The sequence below is a fragment of the Colias croceus genome, chromosome 29, assembly GCF_905220415.1.
Source record: "Colias croceus chromosome 29, ilColCroc2.1".
Taxonomy (NCBI): domain Eukaryota; kingdom Metazoa; phylum Arthropoda; class Insecta; order Lepidoptera; family Pieridae; genus Colias; species Colias croceus.
In genome coordinates, this window is record NC_059565.1 from 1,579,549 (window position 1) to 1,603,056 (window position 23,508).

General features: G+C 36.7%; 1 protein-coding gene across 2 annotated transcripts; it reads left to right on the plus strand.

Moving 5' to 3' along the window:
* The first annotated feature begins 595 nt into the window (after positions 1-595).
* LOC123704330 lies at positions 596-22,366 on the plus strand. Of its 2 annotated transcripts, XM_045652667.1 has the most exons (18): positions 596-705; positions 2,628-2,706; positions 3,516-3,614; positions 4,162-4,265; positions 4,801-4,899; positions 5,491-6,105; positions 6,148-6,327; positions 6,605-6,951; positions 7,769-7,916; positions 8,614-8,704; positions 9,253-9,383; positions 9,984-10,100; positions 10,869-10,991; positions 11,743-11,895; positions 12,572-12,715; positions 14,345-14,481; positions 19,954-20,056; positions 20,558-22,366. In XM_045652667.1, the coding sequence occupies exons 1-18, from the start codon at positions 667-669 to the stop codon at positions 20,861-20,863; spliced, it is 3,015 nt and encodes a 1,004-aa protein (XP_045508623.1). In that variant the 5' UTR covers positions 596-666; the 3' UTR covers positions 20,864-22,366. The 2 variants fall into 2 exon arrangements, with proteins under 2 accessions (XP_045508623.1, XP_045508622.1); XM_045652666.1 differs by having other exon boundaries at positions 5,491-6,327.
* The last annotated feature ends 1,142 nt before the right edge of the window (positions 22,367-23,508 follow it).

Below are 23,508 nucleotides of genomic sequence, written 5' to 3' on the forward strand. Positions count from 1 at the left end.
AAAATGTTTTAAGTACCTACTTAGTTTATATTTATTAGGAGTCAATTATTTTGACGTTGTGAACATCACTAAAAGACTCGCTTGACGTCAAAATACCTACGCAAAATGTTACACGGTCGGTTCTCATATAAATCGACGAACTATTTCCTTCTATCTCGATATAGTTCTGTGTATACCACAACATATTTTTAATTCCAAATTGAAAAATTACAATAAAACATTACACAGCACAATTCAACAAGGCATTTATTTCGAATGTTATCCGGACTAAAAAATGTCCGTCTTTTATTAAATAAAAAACGACGTGTGGCACTCTGGGACTGCCGGCCGCGGTAAAGCTATTGCATGCCAAGCCTTCAAGCCACACCTCTCTCCGCGCCCGTCGGAGTGGGGGAGCGTGAGGTTTTTTCGTTACGTAATTTCTCGATTCGGTCCCCGCGCTCAAGGCACGTGATTGAAGCTATGCAATAGCTTAATAATTTGAGTTTTTCGTGAGACATTTAATAGTTCACTTTTTTTTGTTATCTTCCCTTTTTTGTATTATCTGTATACACAAGTTATGACTTTTTGGTTTCCGAACGATAATTCGACATGGCGCTAGCGCCGTTGCGACACAGTAGCGTGACAAGTCATGTCATTTTTGCCCATGATATATGAAAAAATCCAATGGCAGATTCTTTTTTCGGGTTCGATACTTCGTTGTCGGTAAGTTTTTACACGTATACACGAATCTAGACGTTCAATTTGGTATATAACAACCATATATTTAGCTCTCGAACATAAGTGCCAGCGTGCACGTCGAACCTACATTGAAACAAATTGTTATTTTATAGCTAATTTTCTATGTATGGGGCACCACCTAGATATATTATGGTAAATATAACATAATGTACTTATAAATACGTATACTGAGCAAAGTACAGTCTTGGAATTGTTTGTATTCTTGGAAAAATTTGATACTGAATGTTACGACTAACTACGTAAAGAGTAATTGTTTTCTGAAAGCGAGGCTTGTTTTGATTGAGATATGAACTACTCTATATATAAGCCGATAGTATAAGAACTGTTTGTGCTTGTTGTTCGTAACAGACCCAATAATTATTGAGTTCATTACATTTATGAAGAGTTGTATCCAAAAAATGTGTTAGTCACGTTTATACTAAGATTGCTGACTAAAAATGATGTCAGGGTGTTCAAGTATATAAATCACTGCTTTTAACCTGTATATTTAAATATATTTTTCTTATTTTTACAATATTTGGTTATATTACACCATGTTAAACCTTATAAGAATTTAGCTAGTACCTACTCATGAAATATATATGTACTCCAGACTTTTTGTTTAAGTTGTATACAATTTTATTTTAAACTGTGTGATGTCTATTGTCTATGTAATATTGTGCAATATATTTAATACAGATGTTACACATAATTGTCTTGTTACTCTTTTACATAATAACGGTAAACATTTTGGGTGGTATCTATACTTAATATTATAAAACTGTTTGAATGCACTAATCTCAGGAACTACTAGTCCGATTTGAAAAATTGTTTTGGTGTCAGATAGCCCATTTATCGAGGAAGGCTATATATTATCATGCTAAGACCAACAAGAGTGGAAAAATTCCATTGGAAAAATATTTTTAGCTTTATTACAATACTAATAAAACATGTAATACAAAAAATATAATTCAGAAATTGATTATATCTGTAAGAAAGATATGAAACTTATTTTCATACTTACTTTTTTAAGTAAGTTAATAACTACATCCCTTATCTACAATCGTATACATTTGCATAAAATTTTCGTAATGGTAATAAATTATATTGTACTCTGATGTACATGGCAATAACATTATGTTTGTAAAATGTTTTGTTTGGTCATTAAAATACATATCAACTTAAATCACTACAAAGTATAAAACAAAGTCGCTTTCTCTGTCCCTATGTCCCTATATCCCTTTGTATGCTTAAATCTTTAAAACTACGCAATGGATTTTGTTGTGGTTTTTTTAATAGATAGAGTGATTCAAGAGGAAGGTTTTAGTATATAATTAGCCACGGGCGGTAAGCTAGTGTAATATATGTATTTAACTTTTCTTTCAAAAGCAGCTTAAAACATTAAATATGTACGTACATACATACCTACTATAGTGAACTGCAAAAAAGCTGTTCTAAGCTATTAAAATAAAGGAAGAAAAAGATAGTTTAGTTCTTCAATTTAATAATAATTAAATTACAATCAAAATTTTATAAATAAATTTAACAGTTTCCTCAACTATATGGTATCCAACTATGAAGCTAATCCAGACTATAGTCTATCTCTGTACTAAATTTCATACAGATCCAATCACCTGTTTCTGTGAGATAGAGTAACAAACATACATCTATAAATTGTTACCACATATTTATAATATATAGTAGTATACAGCAAAGATATGATATCAAATTACATTATTCTGCATTTTATTTTTATAGAAACTTATTGGCGATGACTTTGGTATTTTTTACTCTTGCCAAAGAAGTTTCACTTCTGACACGTGTGCTCGGCACACACGCTATAATCTACCCCATTTTAAACTCAATTTTTCAAGAATCGCAACCATAATATTGTGTTTTCCTTTCAGAACTTAAACGATGATGATTGTGCAGAGCCGTCGGAGGAGGAGTATGATGCCCTCAACAATGAGACCTTTGGGCAGGACTGTGAGTAATAAATACATAGAAAGATAAGTTTTTTAGGTAGTTTCGAGCTAGTTTTAAAAAACTGACTTTGTGTGAAATAACTATCTACAAACTTAACCAGTGTTTCTATTACAATAATAAAAAAAAGGTCCTCCAAATCCATTTATTTTTTCCTGATATAGACTTAAGAATATGGTAGTATAGAATAAGAAATTGGTCCTTTGAGCCGGATCTATGTATTCTATGAATTATATTACTTGGTTAATATTCTGTCTTTGCTATTACGCTGCAGAATATTATACAATATTGCTCTCTAAAGACGGATCTATCTACTTTTCCGTTTCTCCATATAGTGTATACATTTATAAAGTATTAATCTTTATAGACTAAACGGCAATGCATAACTAAAATATCGGTCTTTCGAGTCTGATATATCTATCCTTCCTATAATATTAGTGATACTTGTATCTCATTTTCCCCAGATGAAGTGTTAGAATACGGTATACTATAAAATGGTCCTTCAAATCCAAATCAATTATTTGTAATTCAAGCCGGATCTATCTATTCTTTATGTATTTTTATAGTTATATGTATTTATCTACTAGCTTTCTGCCCGCGGCTTCGCCCTCGTTTTCAGAGAAAACCCCGCATAGTTCCCTTTCCTGTGGGATTTCCGGGATAAAACCTATCCTATCTCTCAAGTTGGATCGAACTACACATGGTGTGCGAATTTTATTATAATCGGTTAAGTGGTTTAGGAGTCCATTGAGGACAAACATTGTGACACGAGATTTATATATATTATTATTAATATGTATTTTAACTTCTAGCGGACGATTTCGACTGGGAGGTGGAACATGAGCATCTCGCGGAACAGTTGGAGAGCAGCCGCCGTCAGAATGCAATGGACGAAGCGGACTCTAGGCTTGGTTAGTGACGGTTTAAAAATACGGTTTTAAAGCCTACATATAAAGTATGAAGTTGATTGTGTTAAATCAAGTTTTTTCTATAAGAATGTGGCATAAATAAAATAGTGTATGCTACAAAAGACGAATGTATTGATGAAAAAATTGTTTAAAAAATAAGTTAAATTCATACAACTAAAATGTTAGAATCTATCTTTTCACAGACTTTTGTTGGTGTTCCTTGAATTTTGTTGTGACTCTGCTTGTTATTTGTGAATTTTTTTATTAAAAAATGATTATATTTTTACCTGTAAAAATTTATGCCATATTTATATGTTACACAATTTATTATATATTAAAATACACAGCTGTTAAAATGTATCTGTCTTACCACAAAAAAATCTTTAGACAGGGTTTAACTTTAAGCGCACCTCTCTTTAATCTGGTTTTGTCGTATTTCACATATACAACAATTAAAGTGACAGATCCCTGGTTTAAAGTTAGACTGTGTTTAAATTGTTTTGTGGTAATACCATGCGTATCTAAATAAGCAAATATAATATTTTTACAGAGGCATCGCTATCTCAGTTAGTCCTTGACGAGAATGAGCCGCAACCGCGCGGTTCTCTAAGTTCCAACGTATGGAGACATGACTTATTTCCACCACCACCTGCTGTGAGTATTTAATCATTATTATTATTTTATGAAAAAATACATGTTCGATATAAGACAAGCATACAAAAAAACATAGATTTGTTCAGTATGCAAACAAAATCTACCATGACATCTATACTAATATTATAAAGCTGAAGAGTTTGTTTGAACGCGCTAATCTCGGGAACTACTGGTCGGATTTGAAAAATTCTTTCGGTGTTAGATAGCCCATTTATCGAGGAAGGCTATAGGCTATATATCATCACGCTAAGACCAACAGGAGCGAAGCAATGCGGGGAACAGCTAGTATTATATTATAATAGAAGAGACCGTGGGACATCGGCTTTCACCAGATTTTTTACAAAATATAACAATGAAAACTTGCATATTAAATAATGCCCGCGGCTATTTTTAACTTAATTAATTTTCATAGATTTTCTTTCCTGACTTTAAATTCTTTTGATAACCAAATTATATAGATTTAAACACACAAACTCTGTCTTCTTTGTTAAAATGTAATAATAATGGCTGTATCTATGTAAATTGAAACTTACAGCCGGCACCACAACTCAAAAATGTGTGTACAGTGGAAGAACTGGAAAGGCAACTGCGGCAAAACCAACCGCCGCAGAACTATAACCAGTCTTATTTTCAGGTGAGTTTATAAAGAGAAATATATGTGGTCTAAATAGTTAGTCTGTAAGGTATTTATTCTATGGGTCTGTACAATTTATTGTCTGTCACCTGATTTTAAATAAATAAATAAAACAAATACATAGTATTTCAGTATTAGCATGCTTTTATTAGCTTCATCTGTATGTTTGTGTGTAACCAACTCTTTTAGACTCGATTTTGACCTTTAAACATATAGAATTAATTCAAACTTTGTACACTTATCAAGGATTGGCGGCAATACAATAATTTCATGAGTATAAGCGTGTTTTCTTTAGTAATAGTCATGAAAATATGGGATTCGTCTCTTTTGAGTTTGTGTCCTAATTTTGAACTATTTTTTAAAGAAAATTCGGGGGTCAGTCGTAGTTTCATTTCATCTAATTTCTGAAAATTTTAAAGCATGTAAGAATAACAAAACATAGTATATATAAACATAGTAATTATTTAAAAAACCAAGAAACATATACAAATAGTGCTATTATAAAAAAGCTTCGCTTGTTCTTTTCGATTTAGTTATTTTATAAACAAACTAAACAAAAATTGATTCTTATTTAAACATTTTAAATTCTAGCCAAGATTTCCCGTCATTCTACAAAGGCCGCCAGGTCTTCAAGCGCCCGTTTCGCTACCATTCGCGCCTCAACAACCCATGGCGCATAACATGAACCAAATGAACCAACCTGTTAATAAAATAATTGGTCAAAACCAGATGGGTCAAAGTCAAATAGGTCAAAACCAGATGGGTCAAAACCAAATGGTCCCAAACCACATGCAGAGTATGAATCAAATTGGCCAGAACATGAATCAAATGGCACAAATGAATCAATACATGCAGAACAATCAAATGAATCAGTTCCAGAACAATCAAATGGGACAAAACATGATGCAAATGAATCAAATGGGACAGAACGTGCATCAAATGAATCAGAACCAGTTATTTCAGAACCAATTGAATCAAAATCAAATGCCGCAGAATCAGATGGGTCCAAATGTTAACCAGATGGGTCAGAATATGAGTCAAATGGGTCAGAATATTAATCAAATGGGACAAAATATGAATCAGATGGGACAAAGCGTCAATCAAATGAGTCAAAACGCCAATCAAATGGGTCAAAACGTTCCAATCGGTCCAAATGTCAACCAGATGAATCAAAATATGAATCAAATGGGTCAAAACATGAATCAGATGGGTCAAAACGTGAACCAGATGGGTCAAAACGTGAACCAGATGGGTCAAAATATGAACCAAATGGGTCAAAATCAAATGATGTCTAATGGTAATTTTGGTCAAAATCAATATCAGCACATGGGAATGGCTCAGCCAAGAATGATGGCACCTCCGCCTGGTATGGGAATGCCAAGACAGAACTTTAATCAGGGTGTAAACCAGTATAATCCGAATTTTCGTGTGAGTAAATATATTTTCTGTATTAAAATTATTAATCATACATAGATAATAATATAAGAATAATTATATTTGTAGATATTTATTTTGATAAGAATAACTTAATAAAAGTATAATGGTATATCATAATAATTATCCAATTTAACATGTACAAAGCCATACAATAAATTTTATCCGATAGAAAATGTCGTAGTTCGCCTTTACATATTCAATTATAATTTATATTATAAAACATTCACTGACATATTTCCCAATTTAACACTCCCAATCATATTTTCAGCCAACCATCCCAGCTAAGAACGAACCAATCAATCAACCAGTGAACCATGCAAAGAACCAACCGACCAATCAAGTGAAACAATCAACTAATCAACCGAATCCGATCACGTCGCCCGTCAAAAAGAGAATGGAGCCGAAAATAAAGAGCCGAGTGTACAATAATTCGCAAAATAAACCGCTAACTTCGCAGAATTTGGTTCAAATGATACAAAACACGCATCCAATGTTGATGTATAACAGTTATTATAACGCAAGCCAGCATCCCATGTTAGCGAGGAATTTTAACAATCAAATTGTGCATCCTATGTTGAGCGGGCAACGGAATAATGGCTTTGGGAATACTTTGAGGTGAGTTTGATTGTTATTTATTTTTAAATAGGTTTTCAAAAACGTCTTAAACTTAACAAAGTATACAGGGTTACTTGTTACAGCAACCTCGCAGGACAAGATAGCTAACATCATAAGTAACAACATTTGTTTTACGATGGTTGGCATAACGCAATAAATTATTTTTAAATGATTTTTTAAGCTTTTATTGTACTCTCTTAACATTTGTAAGTCTATGCGCTGACTGTCGCAGATAGGTCAATCCCAAAGAAAAAAAAATGTCTCGGTCTGGTAGGACACAGAAGGCTGATCACCTACTTGTACCTAAAGAAAATCGATCAGTGAAATAGATGTATAATGCATCTGCCCCTTAATACCCCACTAGGGTACATGGGATTTCACTTACGTTGAATAGCCAATTTTTATTCCAAAATGAATATTATGTAAGCTAAGTTACACGCTTCGCTTTTCGTTATTGTTACTTCAAGAAGTTAGTTTTAATAATAATTGTGAATTTTTATTTCACTAAAATTATAAATTACATTATTTGGTGCTGATTTTTATTAAGGCTTGACACTTTTGAACACAATTTAGAAAACATACTTACGTTAAACTAAAAAAGACGTGTGTCACTCGGGGACTGGGGCGGTTGCGCTATTGCATGCTATGCCTTCAAGCCACACCTCCGCCCGTCCCCGTGGGGAGCGTGAGGTTTTTTCGTTACGGAATTTCTCGATTCGGTCACCGCGCTCAAGGCCCGCGATAGAAGCTATGCAATAGCTTAATAATATAAAGAATAAATTAGGTTTAAAAAATAATGTATTTTTTATAATTACAGTCGAAACTCAAACGACGACAGCAGCACAGCAAGCGAGTCAGACGACTATGCTGGTCTGATGACACAAAGGGAGAAACAATGGCTGATCAATATACAGATGCTGCAATTGAATACAGGAACACCGTATATACACGACTTCTATTATACTGTGAGTAACACCCTGTATATAGAATGTATAGAGAATGCAGTGGAATGCTATGCTATATACTCCTATCCTATCCTAATAATATTATAAATGCAAAAGTTTGTGATGATTTATGTATGTTTGTTTCTCTTTCACGCAAGTACTACTGAACCGATTACAATGAAATTTAGCACACATATAGAGGGGTAACTTGGATTAACACATAGGATAGGTTTTATCCCGGAAATCCCACGGGAACTGGAAGTATGCGGCTTTTTCTTTGAAAATGCGGGTGAAGCCGCGGGCGAAAAGCTAGTGTATAGTAAAAAAAATTTTGAATATTGTTTGCTTTTTTATTTTATTTTACCATATGAATATGTACTAAAATAAAGAATAAATAATTAACACAATACAACGTAACAATATAGTCCCATAAGCTAGTAATGTTATAAAAATATATAATAAATACTAGCTGTTCCCCGCGGTTTCACCCGCATTGCTCCCCTCCTGTTGGTCTTAGCGTGATGATATATTTATTATTTATTCCTCGATAAATGGGCTATCTAACACCGAAAGAATTTTTCAAATCGGACCAGTAGTTCCTGAGATTAGCGCGTTCAATCAAACAAACTCTTCAGCTTTATAATATTAGTATAGATACAGCATAATGGTCAGAAACGAAACATTTTATAAAATGTATTATTTGTTTTAATTTTTACAGGTATTTCTCGAAAGGCAAGCGAACAAAGAAAAAGCGGGGATCAAAGAGGCGCATAAAGCAAATCAACAGAACCATCCCTTCTACAGTGGTGGTGAGTGTATTAAAATTAATGACAATATTAATTTATAGCTTATATGCAGTAATGTTATAAAAGTGAATTCCCATGTCCCCTAGTGGGGTAAGGGGCAGATGCATTATACATCTGTTTCACTGATCGATTTTCTTTAGGGACAAGTTGGTGATCAGCCTTCTGTGTCCTACCAGACAGAGGCATGTTATAGAAGGGAAAAAATTAATTTTGCAAGTTTGTATTTAAACTAAATTGGTTCATTGGTTTGAATAAAATTTTCACCAGTAGAATTTTAAATTATCCATATTATGATCTACATTTCTTTTTAAACTTTCATCCTCTTTCATATAAGTAAAACAATAAAACACTCAAGATATATTTATGTTTTAATCAATAATCACATTCTGTCCATACTTTCAGTTTAATATATAAATGTATGTTTACTCTAGAAAGTTTAATTGAAACCCGTCCATTGTTTCTTTTAGTATTACTTTATTAACACATTTCACGCCAGCAATAAAAATCTTTCTATCACAAAGAGTTGCATCAAAATTGATCCATCATTGCAGGCGTAAAACAAGAGGACACGCACAGACACGCGCGCGAACGTCACAATTCGCATCGACACAACTCTACAAGCGAAGATCCGCCTAGGACATATGTTCCGACGCAGTTTGAGAACTCGCTGGGGAAATTACAGGTAAGAAAAGTAAGGAAATGGGGGAGAATGTGGGAAAAAATGTGAAAAAATCTAAAAAAAATAGATTTTTTCGAAATTTTTTACAAAAAAGTAGGTTTTGTGTGAAAAAATGACTGGAAACGATGGAAAATGACCAAAGGAGAGGTTTTGTAAAGAATTAAAATGCTAATCGATACAGGGATTACCAAGAAAATTGTGAAAAATTGTAGAAAATTTAAAATATTTGAATTTTTACTACAAAATATATCTATTATAATATTCTACTGATCACTTCTAAATGAAATAAGCTAATAATCACGGTCATTTTTATTACAAACAACATTACAACTATACTTTTTTTACTAAATTAATAAATTAATTTTCCTTTTATTACTTATTCTATACTTACTATAATATTGTAAAGCTGAAAAGTTTGTTTGTACGCGCTAATCTCGGGAACTACTGGTCCGATTTGAAAAATTATTTCGGTGTTAGGATAGCCCATTCATTGAGGAAGGCTATAGGCACGCTATCATCACGCTAAGACCAACAGGAGCGGAGCACTGCGGGTAAAACCGCGGAGCGCAGCTAGTATATTAATAAATGCCTATTTTCTTTCAGTGCGGTAGTGTAACAGCGCCCCGTAAGATCATAGACGTGGAGGTAGTGGGTTCGGAACCGCCCGCTTCGAGATTGTCAAGAGCGCCCAGTGTTGCCAGCACTACGCATCCCGCTGAGGTATGTGTTGCCATATTGAGATAGTGAAAAAAATATATTCCTTCCTATTTTTTATGACAAGTTTATAAAAAAAAGAGTGTGTGTACTTATGTACACGCGTTAAAAGTTATACTTCTTTGGCGTATGGAAAAATCAAAAAATACTAGAATATACAACTTGAACATAGTTATCAATTTTCATACCACCTAGAACTAACTTCATGCTGTTAAATTTACGTGTCGGAGTAAAAATTCACTCTCATCATTTTTCTCCATCGGGCCAAAAGAAGTATAACTTCAATCAATGGTTTAGCAAGTCAAATTGTTTAATGATGGTGATAGACGAAATAAAAAACAACATTTGAAATATCCCCTATTAAAAGAAAAAGAAGCCTAAAAAATTTATGAAAATAAAAAGTGAGGAGGAAATTTTGTGTCAAAAAAAAAAAAACTACTTACTATTTCACACTTGAAAAATTAAATACAAAGAATTCGAATTTTAACATTGAATTAATTCCTTTTTATGATACAAGTGTAAATAAGTTTGAAAATTACTTTGTTTCCTAATATTAATGCCATAATCTCATCTTTATATATAAAAATGAATCGCAAAATGTGTTGGTAAGCGCATAACTCGAGAACGGCTGAACCGATTTCGATAATTCTTTTTTTATTATATTTCTTGAAGTACGAGGATGGATCTTATGTAGAAAAAACGTAAACATGTACCACGGGCGAAGCTGGGGCGGACCGCTAGTTTCAAATATAAATAATTTGAATATATTTTCAGGTGCCCCGAGAAATGAGACGAACTAAACAGCTTTTGCTCGACATTGAAGCCCTATACCTTATTCTGCTAAGATTGGAGGAACTTAACGATCCTTTGGCTATATCTAACGCACTTATACTTAAGGTAAGTTGTTTTAAAGTTATCACTACATAGTATAAAACAAAGTCGCTTTCTCTGTCCCTATGTCCCTTTGTATGCTTAAATCTTTAAAACTACGCAACGGATTTTGATGCGGTTTTTTTTAATAGATAGAGTGATTCAAGAGGAAGGTTTTAGTATATAATTTATTAGGTTTTAGACTGAGCGGGCGAAGCCGCGGACGGTAGGCTAGTTAATTCATAAATTAAATGCTGTTTTATAAGTGCTTAAAGTTATTTAAAAAACTAATGATTTTTCATACTATCCTACTAATATTATAAATGCGTAAGTTTGTGAAGATGGATGTATGTGTATGTATGTTTGTTACCCTTTCACGCAAATACTACTGAACCGATTACAATGAAATTTAGCACATATATAGAGGGTAACTCAGATTAACTATATACATATATTAATGATTTTTTACCACTCTGGGTCTTTATAGATACATAATGATAGAATGAAGCATCTTTACATTTTATCTATACTAATATTATAAAGAGGACAACTTTGTTTGTTTGTTTGTTTGATTGTAATGAATAGGCACATAAACTACTGGACCGATTTTAAAAATTCTTTCACCATTCTAAAGCTACATTATCCACGAGTAATATAGGATAGGTTTTATCCCGGAAACTCCGCGGGAACGGGAACTATGCTAGTTTTTCTTTGAAACCGCGGGTGGAGCCGCCGGCGGAAAGCTAGTTTAAAATAAATATAAATAAACATTTAACAGGAAAGAGAGGAAAAACAGAAGCAACTAGAAGCAGCTCAAAAAGAAGCCGAGAGTCAAGAGGACGAGTCCAATGTGTTCTTGAAGAACATTGAATCCGTGCAGCGGAGGCCCAAACAGGATAGCCCCAAAAGTGACTGCGTTGATAAGAGACAGGTATTTATCTATACTAAGGCCGCGTTTCCACCTGCAAGAAAACTTCCGCGAGAAATGTCCCGACAGTCTGTCCGACAGCAACTTGCAAGTCTAATTCCGCGTTTCCACCTGCAAGTAGACTTGCAAGTTGCTGTCAGACAGACTGTCAGACGTTCCTCGCGGAAATTTTCTTGCAGGTGGAAACGCGGCCTAATATTATAAAGCTGAAGAGTTTGTTTTTTTGAACGCGCTAATCTCGGGAAATGCTGATCCGATTTGAAAGAAAGAAAGATCATTTTTTTTTTGAAAAATTATTTCGGTAGATAGCCCATTATCAAGGAAGGCTATAATAGGCTATATATCATCACGCTAAGACCAACAGGAGTGGAACACTGCAAGTAAAACCGCGGAGCACAGCTAGTAATTTATATACTACTAATAAAATTGGAGTGTCTATTTGTATTATTAAAAGAACAGCCTTTTACTAAATCCGTATAGATGTATACACGGGTACATATACCATAATAGTAATTTTACAATTTTTGTTTGTCTGTCTGTTTTTTCCAACTAATCTCTGGAATGACTTGACCGATTTTGACGGGACTTTCACTTACTGATAGCTGATGTTATTTATACATTAATTTATAAGGTCAAAACGATTTTTTTTGTGGTAATAATACAATTATTCTTATTACAGGTGGTGAATCTAGCGATAAATCAAAAACCTGTGCCCGTTAAGAACCTTCTAGATGAAGACAAAGATGATTTACTAAATAAGATGTTCGCTGGCCTCCTCTACGGGGATAGATTGCAGCAAATGTTGTCTGTTAGGAAAGGACGGGTATGTATTATTATAATATTAAGGGCTGATTTTTCAATCCTTGGTTAAAACTTATTCATCGAATAACGTATTAAACTACCATTTCAAAAATGTATTCTAATTGTCAGTATTTGACAGTTTACAGGTGACATTTTAATATGTTCATGTAATACTTTATTGGACGGATAAATTTTAACCAAGGATTGAAAAATCGGCCCTAAATAAAATACTTAAAAGATTTAAAAACATACTTTAAAAATATGATATTAATGTATTGTCACCAATCAATACTAATATTATAAAGCTGAAGAGTTTGTTTGTTTGAACGCGCTAATCTCGGGAACTACTGGTCCGATTTGAAAAATTATTTCGACAGCCCATTTATCGAGGAAGGCTATAGGCTATATATCATCACGCTAAGACCAACAGGAGCGGAGTAACGCGGGTGAAACCGCGCGGCACAGCTAGTCCTTGATAAGTTTGAAATAATCTGTTTCTAGAAGTCTATGAATAATAAATGTTGATGGTTTTTGTTTCTTTTAAAAATAAATTTTTGATGATAAATTGATGATGATGAAAGTTACTATGCAGATGTTGATGATGATGATGAAAGTTACTATGCAGATGTTGATGATGATGAAAGTTACTATGCAGATGTTGATGATGATGAAAGTTACTATGCAGATGTTGATGATGATGAAAGTTACTATGCAAATGTTGATGATGATGAAAGTTACTATGCAGATGTTGATGATGATGAAAGTTACTATGCAGATGTTGATGATGATGAAAGTTATTATGCAGATGTTGATGATGATGAAAGTTACTATGCAGATGTTGATGATGATGAAAGTTACTATGCAGATGTTGATGATGATGAAAGTTACTATGCAGATGTTGATGATGATGAAAGTTACTATGCAGATGTTGATGATGATGAAAGTTACTATGCAGATGTTGATGATGATGAAAGTTACTATGCAGATGTTGATGATGATGAAAGTTACTATGACGATGTTGTTTTGAATGTTGATAAAGTTTATTTGTTATTTATAAAGATGATATTTATAAGGATGACGATGTTGATTATTGAAGTGAAACTTCTTTATCGGGGTTGTCAAAAAATTTAGTGTAACATTTTTTCGTTACGCGTGACATTTTTCCGTTATGCTGTCTTTTTATTATCCCTACCACGCGTTATTTTTTGAAAAATAAGGTCATAAAGAAGTTTCACTTCTTACGTGTGTACACTGGTACACGCACACATTTTTTTATTTTTGTTATGATTAGTTTGACTTTACACTTCTCACGAATTGGTATGTTTAGTTGTCATTCGGTTACTGTAGAATAGCATTTAATAAATAATAATTGATTAACAATTAATAATTCGAAGTTTTATTTATTTTCTCTCTCAAATTTCGAACCATTAGATATTTCAAACTCTTAATAATTCGTAATATTTTGAGAGTCCCTCGAGTTTCGAATTAACGAGAGTCGACTGTATCTCAAAAATGAGCCATTTCCGGATATAACAATGTATAGTCAAATTGTTGCAAATAACCTCCCCTACCACCTCTTAAAAGGATCCGGTCTAATTACCAGTAACCCTGTATATATAGATGTATTAACATTGTACAATGTCGCTCGTAGACTCTCATCACGCGTTTCCTACGCCGAGCGCCGCCAACACACACGCGTGTGCGTGCGCTGTGGGCGCGCCTGCTGAGAGCGCTCGGCAATGTGAGACGGGAGCTTGGATTGCATGTACTGGCGCCGTATTATCGCAAGTGAGTGTACACACATACACACAAGTCATACACAGACACAAATATTTGTCCCGGATGGGAATCGAACCCACTACCTCTGGCTTGGAAGGCAGGGTCACTACCGACCAAGCCAAACGGCCAGTCCACAATACATACATACAATATTCGTTGTGTGCGCGATGACAGCGCCCCTAGTGGCCGCAACTATTCAGGACTTGTCAGCTGTTAAATCACTGTTAAATCATGTCAACTAGATGATAAGATATTTTTGTGATTGAAAAAAATTAAATGAAATGATGAAATTGAAAAAAAAAGTGTAAAAAGTGAGTGTGTATATTATACCTAGCGATTTTCTTCCTCGTGAAAAATATGGATATTATAATACGTACGGGATTTTTTTCTCTTCACAGCAGCTATCCATTTTTGTCTTTGCTGTAATATCCACTTTGATGTTGGAAACGAATAAAACTTGCACGAACTGTTTTTCCCATTGTTTTTACAATTTACGACACAGCATGTGCTATGACCCATATCGCAAATTTTTACGTTTTTACTTAAAATTATAAAGGAAGTTATGAAAATAAAGCAATTTGACACATGAAAGCCCAGAATTAATTCACATTTCTGCCACGTCGAGCGCTTCGATCGATTTGCCATTCCCCACCACCCACTTCGCACATAGCCAATAGACACAATACATACAATATATTTGCAATACATAGTACATACACACAATACATACACAATTACATATGTATATGCAAGTCATATGTGTAACACACACGCGTGTGCGTGCGCTGTGGGCGCGCCTGCTGAGAGCGCTCGGCAATGTGAGACGGGAGCTCGGATTGCATGTGCTGGCGCCGTACTATCGCAAGTGAGTGTACACACACACATACATACAAAAAAATTCAAAAATTCTTTATTTGGAACATCTATATATATAAAACTCAAAGGTGACTGATATAGTGATCTATCAATGCACAGCCCGAACCACTGGACGGATCGGGCTGAAATTTGGCATGCAGGTAGATGTTAAGACGTAGGCATCCGCTAAGAAAGGATTTCCCGAAATTCTTGCGGGAACGGGGGAAAACGGGAATGCACGTACAAAGTCTTGGGGGCCGAGTCACCTCCGTCCGTAGGAGTATACCCAGAACTCTGAATCCCTACACGTGGCCCCTGGGTGGTGCTAAACAGGTGACATGGTGGGAGACATTTGTCGCGGCTATAATGACCACCCATCAGCTGAAGACGTGTCGCCAAGCGTCCGTGTTCCGGCACGAAGAAGCTGATGTAGCCTTATTGAAGACGGGTCGAATCAGTTGCGCTTTTACAACCAGGACGATCTGACGCTCACTGTCGTTGCTGCTTCCGGTGGCTAGTCATGGAGGGTAGCGGGATCCGAGGCACGGTGCACCGCTGGCCGACCGCTGGTCAGTAGGGGGCCCAAGTAGCGTGCTAGCCACATGTGAAAGGCTGCCCCGCCAACCAGCGAAAAATCCCAAGTTGCGCCATAGTGCCGGTTGGCGACCGGATGAGAGGGCCCTATGGACAACTTGGGGGGGCTCGGGCGTCCCCGCAGTCTCCAGACTAGTCCCCGTCATTGCGGCTTCTAAGTGTGTGTCTCAGGTCCAGATGTAAAGCGCCTCGATTCACTGCCGTCTTCACACCTACTTCACTCTCCAAACAAATGATGAAAAAAGCAAGATACAGGAACACAGTTGTACAGCGGCAGCACTCCCTCTCGCTGAAAGTAGACCTTACTAACATCAGAGGTCTACACTCCAACCTCGCTTCAGTCCACTTCCACCTAGAGACTAGCAATCCTTGTATCTTGTTCCTCACGGAGACGCAGATAAGGTGTCCGTCTGATCTGGCGTACCTGACTTACCCCGGCTACACACTGGAGCAAAATTTTAAAGCTCGATCAGGTGTGTGCGCATACGTCCGAGACGACATCTGCTGTCGGCGTCTCCGTTTTCTTGAAGACCCCCATTTCTCTGTACTTTGGATGCTGGTGGACACAGGCTTAGAGAAGCTTGTCTATGCTTGTGTCTACCGAGCGCACAGCGGAGACCAGGAGACTATCAGGCTCACAGAGTACCTAAGTGAGGCGGCGGATGCTGCTCAACACAAATTCCCTTCCGCTCAGCTAGTGCTACTGGGGGATTTCAATGCCCACCACCAGGAGTGGCTATTCCCGTACCAGAGCACTGATCTCGCTGGGAGAGAGACGCGTAAGCTCGCTATAGCGTTAAATCTCACCCAGCTGGTCCAAGGAGCGACGCGGGTTCCTGATGTTGAGAGCCATACAGCCAATTGCTTGGACCTTCTGCTGACAACAGATCCGGACCGTTACTCGGTTGCGATTTCTGCGCCGCTTGGCAGCTCCGATCACTGTCTGGTGAAGTCTGTATCTGTCTACTCGCCGCCCGATCCCAGTCCCAGGGGCTCTCGGCGCATGTGGCGATACAAGTCAGCAGATTGGGACGAGATGCGTTCCTTCTTTGCGTCTTATCCCTGGCGGTCTGTTTGCTTTTCTTCCGAAGACCCTTCGACCTGTGCGGATGCTGTGACAGATGTGCTGCGGCAGGGAATGGAGTACTATATTCCATTCTCCGATGTAGCCACGTCCAGTAAAGCTCAGCCCTGGTTCAGAGCCGAGTGCAAACGCGCTGAAGCGCTTAAGCATGAGGCATATCTGGCTTGGACTGATGCTCGACACCGCAAGGCCAAGGACGTATCAGCGAAGAAGAAAGCCTTTAACCGGGCCGCCAAGTCCTGCAAGAAAGCTCTACGGAAAGCTCGATTTGACCACGTTAGCCGCATAGGGAACAAACTGGCTTCTTACCCCTCCGGTAGTAAAGCGTTTTGGTCCCTGGCAAAGTCGGTTGAATCGAATTTCTGCCGCCCCTCACTTCCTCCACTGCTGAGACCGGATGGGACGCTAGCTCACACTGCCGCAGAGAAAGCGAACCTATTTGCTACTCTGTTCGCAGAAAATTCGCGTCTGGATCCTGCAAGCGCCAAACCTCCCAGTCTACCTGGTTGCGAGGTGAATATGCCGGAAATTCGCATCCGTCAGACTGAGGTTCTTAAAACGCTGCGGAATCTTGATGTGAATAAAGCTAGTGGCCCTGATGGTATTCCAGCCATAGTACTAAAAACCTGTGCGCCTGAGCTCGCTCCTGTTCTGACACGCCTCTTTCGCCTTTCGATGACGACTGGAAAAGTACCGAAATCGTGGAAGCTTGCTAATGTGCAGCCTGTGCCCAAAAAAGGCAGTCGTGCCGACCCCTCCAATTATAGGCCAATTTCAGTCACGTCCATACTCTGCAAGACTATGGAACGTGTACTGAACAGCAGGCTAATGGCACACCTAGAAGCGAACGATCTACTCAGTGACCGCCAATACGGATTTCGCCGAAATCGGTCCACTGGGGATCTTCTAGCGTATGCTACCTATATCTGGAGCGAGGCCATAGAGAATCATGGGGAAGCACTTGCTGTCTCCCTTGATATCTCGAAAGCCTTCGACAAGGTCTGGCATGATAGCCTTATTGGCAAGCTTCCATCGTACGGTCTGCCTGCTGGTTTCTGCGCATGGATCACAGATTTTCTGAGAGACCGGTCGATACGAGTAGTCGTCGACGGCTGCTCGTCCGACCAATTGGCTATAAACGCCGGGGTCCCTCAGGGATCAGTTCTCTCCGCAACACTATTCCTGCTACACATTAACGATCTGCTGAAACCCGGTATCTATGGGTACGCAGACGATAGCACTGTTGTGGAGAGATACGTATCCAACTCGCGTGCTAGTACGGCACAAATCCAGTCTCTGCGGGAGGCGATGGTCGATCGCTTGAACTTGTCCTTACAGGCAGTCTCCGATTGGGGCGAGGCCAATCTGGTCAAGTTCAATGCGACTAAGACCCAGGCGTGTCTATTTTCCGCTAAACGGAGTCCTTTCAACCTGACTCCGTCTTTCCAAGGTGTATCTGTGCCGATAACTGACCACCTCGAGCTTCTTGGTATCACCTTAACGCCTACTCTTAATTTTGGTTCATACATCGAATCAAAAGCCCAAGTAGCCTCAAAAAAGCTTGGTATTCTGGCGAAGGTGAGACAGTATTTCAGTCCGGGACAGTTGCTCAATCTCTATCAAGCACAAGTCCGTTCGTGCATTGAATACTGTTCTCACCTCTGGGATGGATCAGCCAAGTACCAGCTGGAGGCGCTTGAGGCGATAGAGAGGCGTGCCAAGAGGCTAATAAACGACGATGAGCTAGTAGGCAAAAAACTCCAGAGCCTCGCCCATCGTCGCAGAGTGGCAAGTTTATCGGTATTTTATCGGATACACTTTGGTGAGTGCGCTGCGGAATTGCACGATCTAATTCCGCCATCCCCGTTTTTCCATCGTCCGTCGAGGCGCACAGACTCTAGGCACCGCCATACGGTGGACGTTCCATGTACCCGGACAAAGCGGTTCGGATCGACATTCTTCATTCGAACCGCGAGGGACTGGAACATGCTTCCTGAGTCTGTGTTCCCCGACGAGTACAATATGGAGGTCTTCAAGAAAAGAGTGAACAGGTACCTTCTAGGAAAGCGCGCTCCATCTTAGGCCACATCTCAGCTTTCCATCAGGCGAGATAGTGGTCAAGCGCTTTCCTATCAAACAATAAAAAAAAAAAAAAAAAAAAAAAAAAAAAAAAAAAAAAAAAAAAAGTCGTGGGCGGAAGCTAGTATGACATTAACTTAAATTACGCTGACATCCGTAAAGGCATAAGAGCTGTGGCACGGATGCCAACGCCATTTTAACAATAATATGCAAATTAAGAAACACACAAGTCATACCCAGACACATATATTTGTCCCGGATGGGAATCGAACCCACCTCTGGCTTGGAAGGCAGGGTCACTACCAACCAAGCCAACCGGTCAGTCCACAATACATATTATATTATGCAAGTCATATTATACACAATACTTACGCAATTACATATTATGTATATACAAGTCATATTTGCAAATTACACGCGTAAGTAACGCGCAAGTCACATCCGCAAGACATACACACAATACATATGTGCAAGTCACACACATATATGTTTTATTTTTTTTATATATGCAAGTCACACGTGCAAGTCACGTTCGGAAGTTACACGCGCAAGTTACACTAGCAAGCCATCATAAAACACGCACTGGCGCTGGCTAACTAATAAAAACGCTCGTGTACAAAAAATACTAATACCGAAGTTAAAACTTGTTCTGGTCATATTGCCCTTTTTCGTGTTTTCTCTCCCCAAGAACCTTAACAAAAACGTAACAAAAATAGTCGAATCGATCGAGCCATGCTCGAGTTTTATGCTTAGCAACACATTTGACGGGAATCGAGTACCCAACAATGTCTTCGAAAAATGATTCGTCAGCCACCCAATATAGCTAAAAAACGATATATAAAATTATTATGTTTGTATGTAAATTTCAGATACATACAAAACAGCACGGGCTGGTCGGCCGTGTTGGAGTCGTGCGGTATACTCGGCGAAGCCCTGGACCCGGCCAGGACTCCGTATGCGCTCACTAATGGGGTGAGTTGTGGAAAATATTGAAAATAATATTATAGAATTGTTTAAAATATCGTATGGTTTAAATTGACAGACAGTAATGAAGATATTTATTTAAGAACTAGAAAAATTAACTCAAATTTTCATTACTTTTCTTTTTAAAGTGGTTTAACAACTTAATTTTGAGAGATACTTATATTTTTAATTTTAATATATAACACATAGTATGTTTTATGCCCCATGTAATATTATAATAATTTAAACTGCTTTCCCTTCACTACATAGTATAAAACAAAGTCGCTTTCTCTGTCCCTATGTCCCTTTGTATGCTTAAATCTTTAAAACTACGCAACGGATTTTGATGCGGTTTTTTAGATAGCGTGATTCAAGAGGAAGGTTTTAGTATATAATTTATTAGGTTTTAGACAAAGCGGACGAAGCCGCGGGGGGTAAGCTAGTATACCTATAAAAACAATGACCCAATAAGGTACCACTAATTTTGATCTAAATCACATTTTATTTCAGTTAACACTAAGCTGCGTGTGCGCACTAGCGGAAAAAGCGATGCTTCTCTCCAACACACCTGAAGCAACATCCAGCGAACGGCAATGGTTTAAATTCCTAAAAACAGTCGCTAGAGCTTTAAAAAATACATCTTTAAACGTAGCGAAACCCGCGTCGCCATTATCCGAAGTCAAATTGTTACATCACATAAAACAACTCGAGTCTAGGAGTACTATAGAGATATTGCAGAGGGGAAAACGGGCGTCTGACTTCGCGGATTTGGCGAAAGGGGAAGTCGCGGAACTGTTGGTCAAGTATTTGTGTTGAGGATGTGTGGGGATGGTCGTGTTGGTCATGGTGGTCAAGAGGATGGTCATGTTGGTCAAGAGGATGGTCATGTTGGTATATACTCTACTATAGAGGATGGTCGCGTGGGAATTGTTGGTCAAGGGGATGGTCATCCTGGTCTTGAGGATGGTTATGTTGGTGACGAAGATAATCAATGTTAAAAATTGTGTTTAATTTTTATATAATTACTGATTTCATTCACAAGAGAATGTTGCATTTTATTTATTTAATTTTAACTTTAATAAAATAGTAGAATAATAATAAGAAATAATATAAAATCTGATATTTAATACAAAAAAACAAAGATTCCAATTCTTGAGTCAATATAAAATAATTTATAATATGTCTTCAATGTATCACACATTTAATGCAAACATTTGTCCTACTTTGGCCAAAATGTACCAATCACGACCAACACCAATCCATCCAAATCAACATCAATCATTTCGCCAATGTATGGCCAATTCTCTGCAAACAACACAATATTATAATGTAAAATATATGTAGATAATATATATTTTAGATATATAACAATTATTTGTAATTACTGCATTGTACATAACGTTTGAAACACAAATAATATTATAAAAATGCAATTTTTCGTCTAATTTTTATGCTATTTACTGTTGTATTAGTAAATTTGATAAATTAAAAAAAATACTAATACGACAAGCGTCTAAGTAAATTAGTTATGATTCTTTTTAATTACAGATTCTCATGAATTTATTAGTTTTTTTTTAACGAAATGACTAGGCGTTTAGTTGGATACTGATAATATTTTGAATATAATTATTTTTCCCTGTATGTTTAATAGTTATTATTTACAAGAAGTGGGATTGAGTTGAGATTAGCACAATATTTTTTTTTCGTAAAATAATTTAAAAAAATTTAAAATTATAATTCGTTTTTTTTATTGGTGAAAACTTGTAGATAATTTTTTTTCGTTATATTTCGGTGGTAGTAAAGTAAATATATTAAGGAATTAATAAAAGTTCAATTTGACGAAGATATTGTCAAATAATATTTATTTTTAATAACGTATAGGGAAAAAGTATATAGAAAAAACATTCTCAATATGTCTGTCTCTTTCTGCCATTCAGAAATACAATACGTTAGAGTGAGAGAGATAGCTACGTAATATGTATGGAAATAAATGTATCTTATATATAAAAATGATGGTAAGCGCATAACTCGGGAACGGCTGAACCGATTTCGATAATTCTTTTTTTATTATATTCCTTGAAGTACCAGGATGGTTCTTATGAAACGTAAACATGTACCACGGGCGAAGCCGGGGCGGACCGCTAGTTATTAAATAAAGATTTTTCTCAATAAAATCGTGAATAAAATACTCGCATTTAGTATCGATAAAACATTAGTATACGTAATAAATATTTTTCTAGATACTGGTCGTTTGTATAAGAAAAATAATGTATATACTAATAATGTAATAATAAATATAACTATTAAATAATAAATTAATTCATAGGGTTTTACACATAAATAAAAATAAAACAGTCTTTACTCTTCTAATTTTCATATTTTTTCTTTATCGTAGTGAAACTTCTTTAGGCGCGTTGAGAGTAAAATTTTAAGGTCGCGTCACGTCGTCGATCTTGCTAAAGAAGTTTCACTTCTGACACGTGTGCTCTGCACACACACTTTTTGTTGACAGTATGGTGTTGTATGAAACGCCCAGAAATATTCTTGTCTCGCTCTAACGTATCAAATTTCTCAGTGAAGAGAGAGATAGCGCTATCAATGCGCGGATTTCTGTATCTAAGTGAATGCTTTTTTGTGAAATATATTTATTTAAAATAATGTAAATAATTTTAAATTATTACGTATTCGCTCAATCCCATTTCTGTTCGCCATTTTAATGTCATTCTGATATTAGTTTAGAAAAGAATGACAAATGGTCGATGTTGCTTTGCGAAACATTGCTGGACACAATTTTGAATATACATATTTCTAAAATGACTGAAAATACAAAGAAAACTCTGAAAATGTCAGGGTTATGCTGAATATTTTACTGTCTTACCACAAAAAACTTTAGACAGGGTTTAACTTTAAGCGCGGGTTCTCTTTAATCTGGTTTTGTCGTATTTCACATAGACAACTATTAAAGTGACAGATCCCTGGTTTAAAGTTAGACTGTGTTTACATTGTTTTGTGGTAAGACCGCTAAGGTTTAATTTCATATTCCGTTATTCCATATTTAGAATCCCATTTTATCTAGCTTGCAACTTAAGATTTCCATCTAAGCTAATCTAGCGCGCAAGAGCAACTTTTGTCTCCTTCACTATTTAGTCACTCGCATCAACTCCATGGGCTAGTAAGAAAGTGCGCGCACGTAGCGACGCAACTCCCCATACAGTTGATGGGAGAGACTAAATAGTGAACGAGACAAAAGTTGCTCTTGCGCGCTAGCTCTAAGAAAAACTAGGAAAATGAAAACGAAGTAGAAAAAATAAACTGTATTCTAGCAAATCAATAAATTTATCATAATCACAAATCTCCCAGAATTACAATATATAATTATTATCAGATAAAAAGAACTTTTGTAGTTATACTTCTTTTGGCGCGATGGAGAAAAATGATGAGAGTGAATTGTTACGATGCGC

What these genes read in the sequence shown, in the direction of transcription:
- LOC123704330 (XM_045652666.1), top strand. Translation starts at nt 667, where the DNA reads ATGGCAGATTCTTTTTTCGGGTTCGATACTTCGTTGTCG. An exon ending in TATTTCCACCACCACCTGCT is followed by an intron (nt 4,266 to 4,800) that starts GTGAGTATTTAA and finishes TGAAACTTACAG; the next exon opens with CCGGCACCACAACTCAAAAA. An exon ending in CCATCCCTTCTACAGTGGTG is followed by an intron (nt 8,705 to 9,252) that starts GTGAGTGTATTA and finishes CCATCATTGCAG; the next exon opens with GCGTAAAACAAGAGGACACG.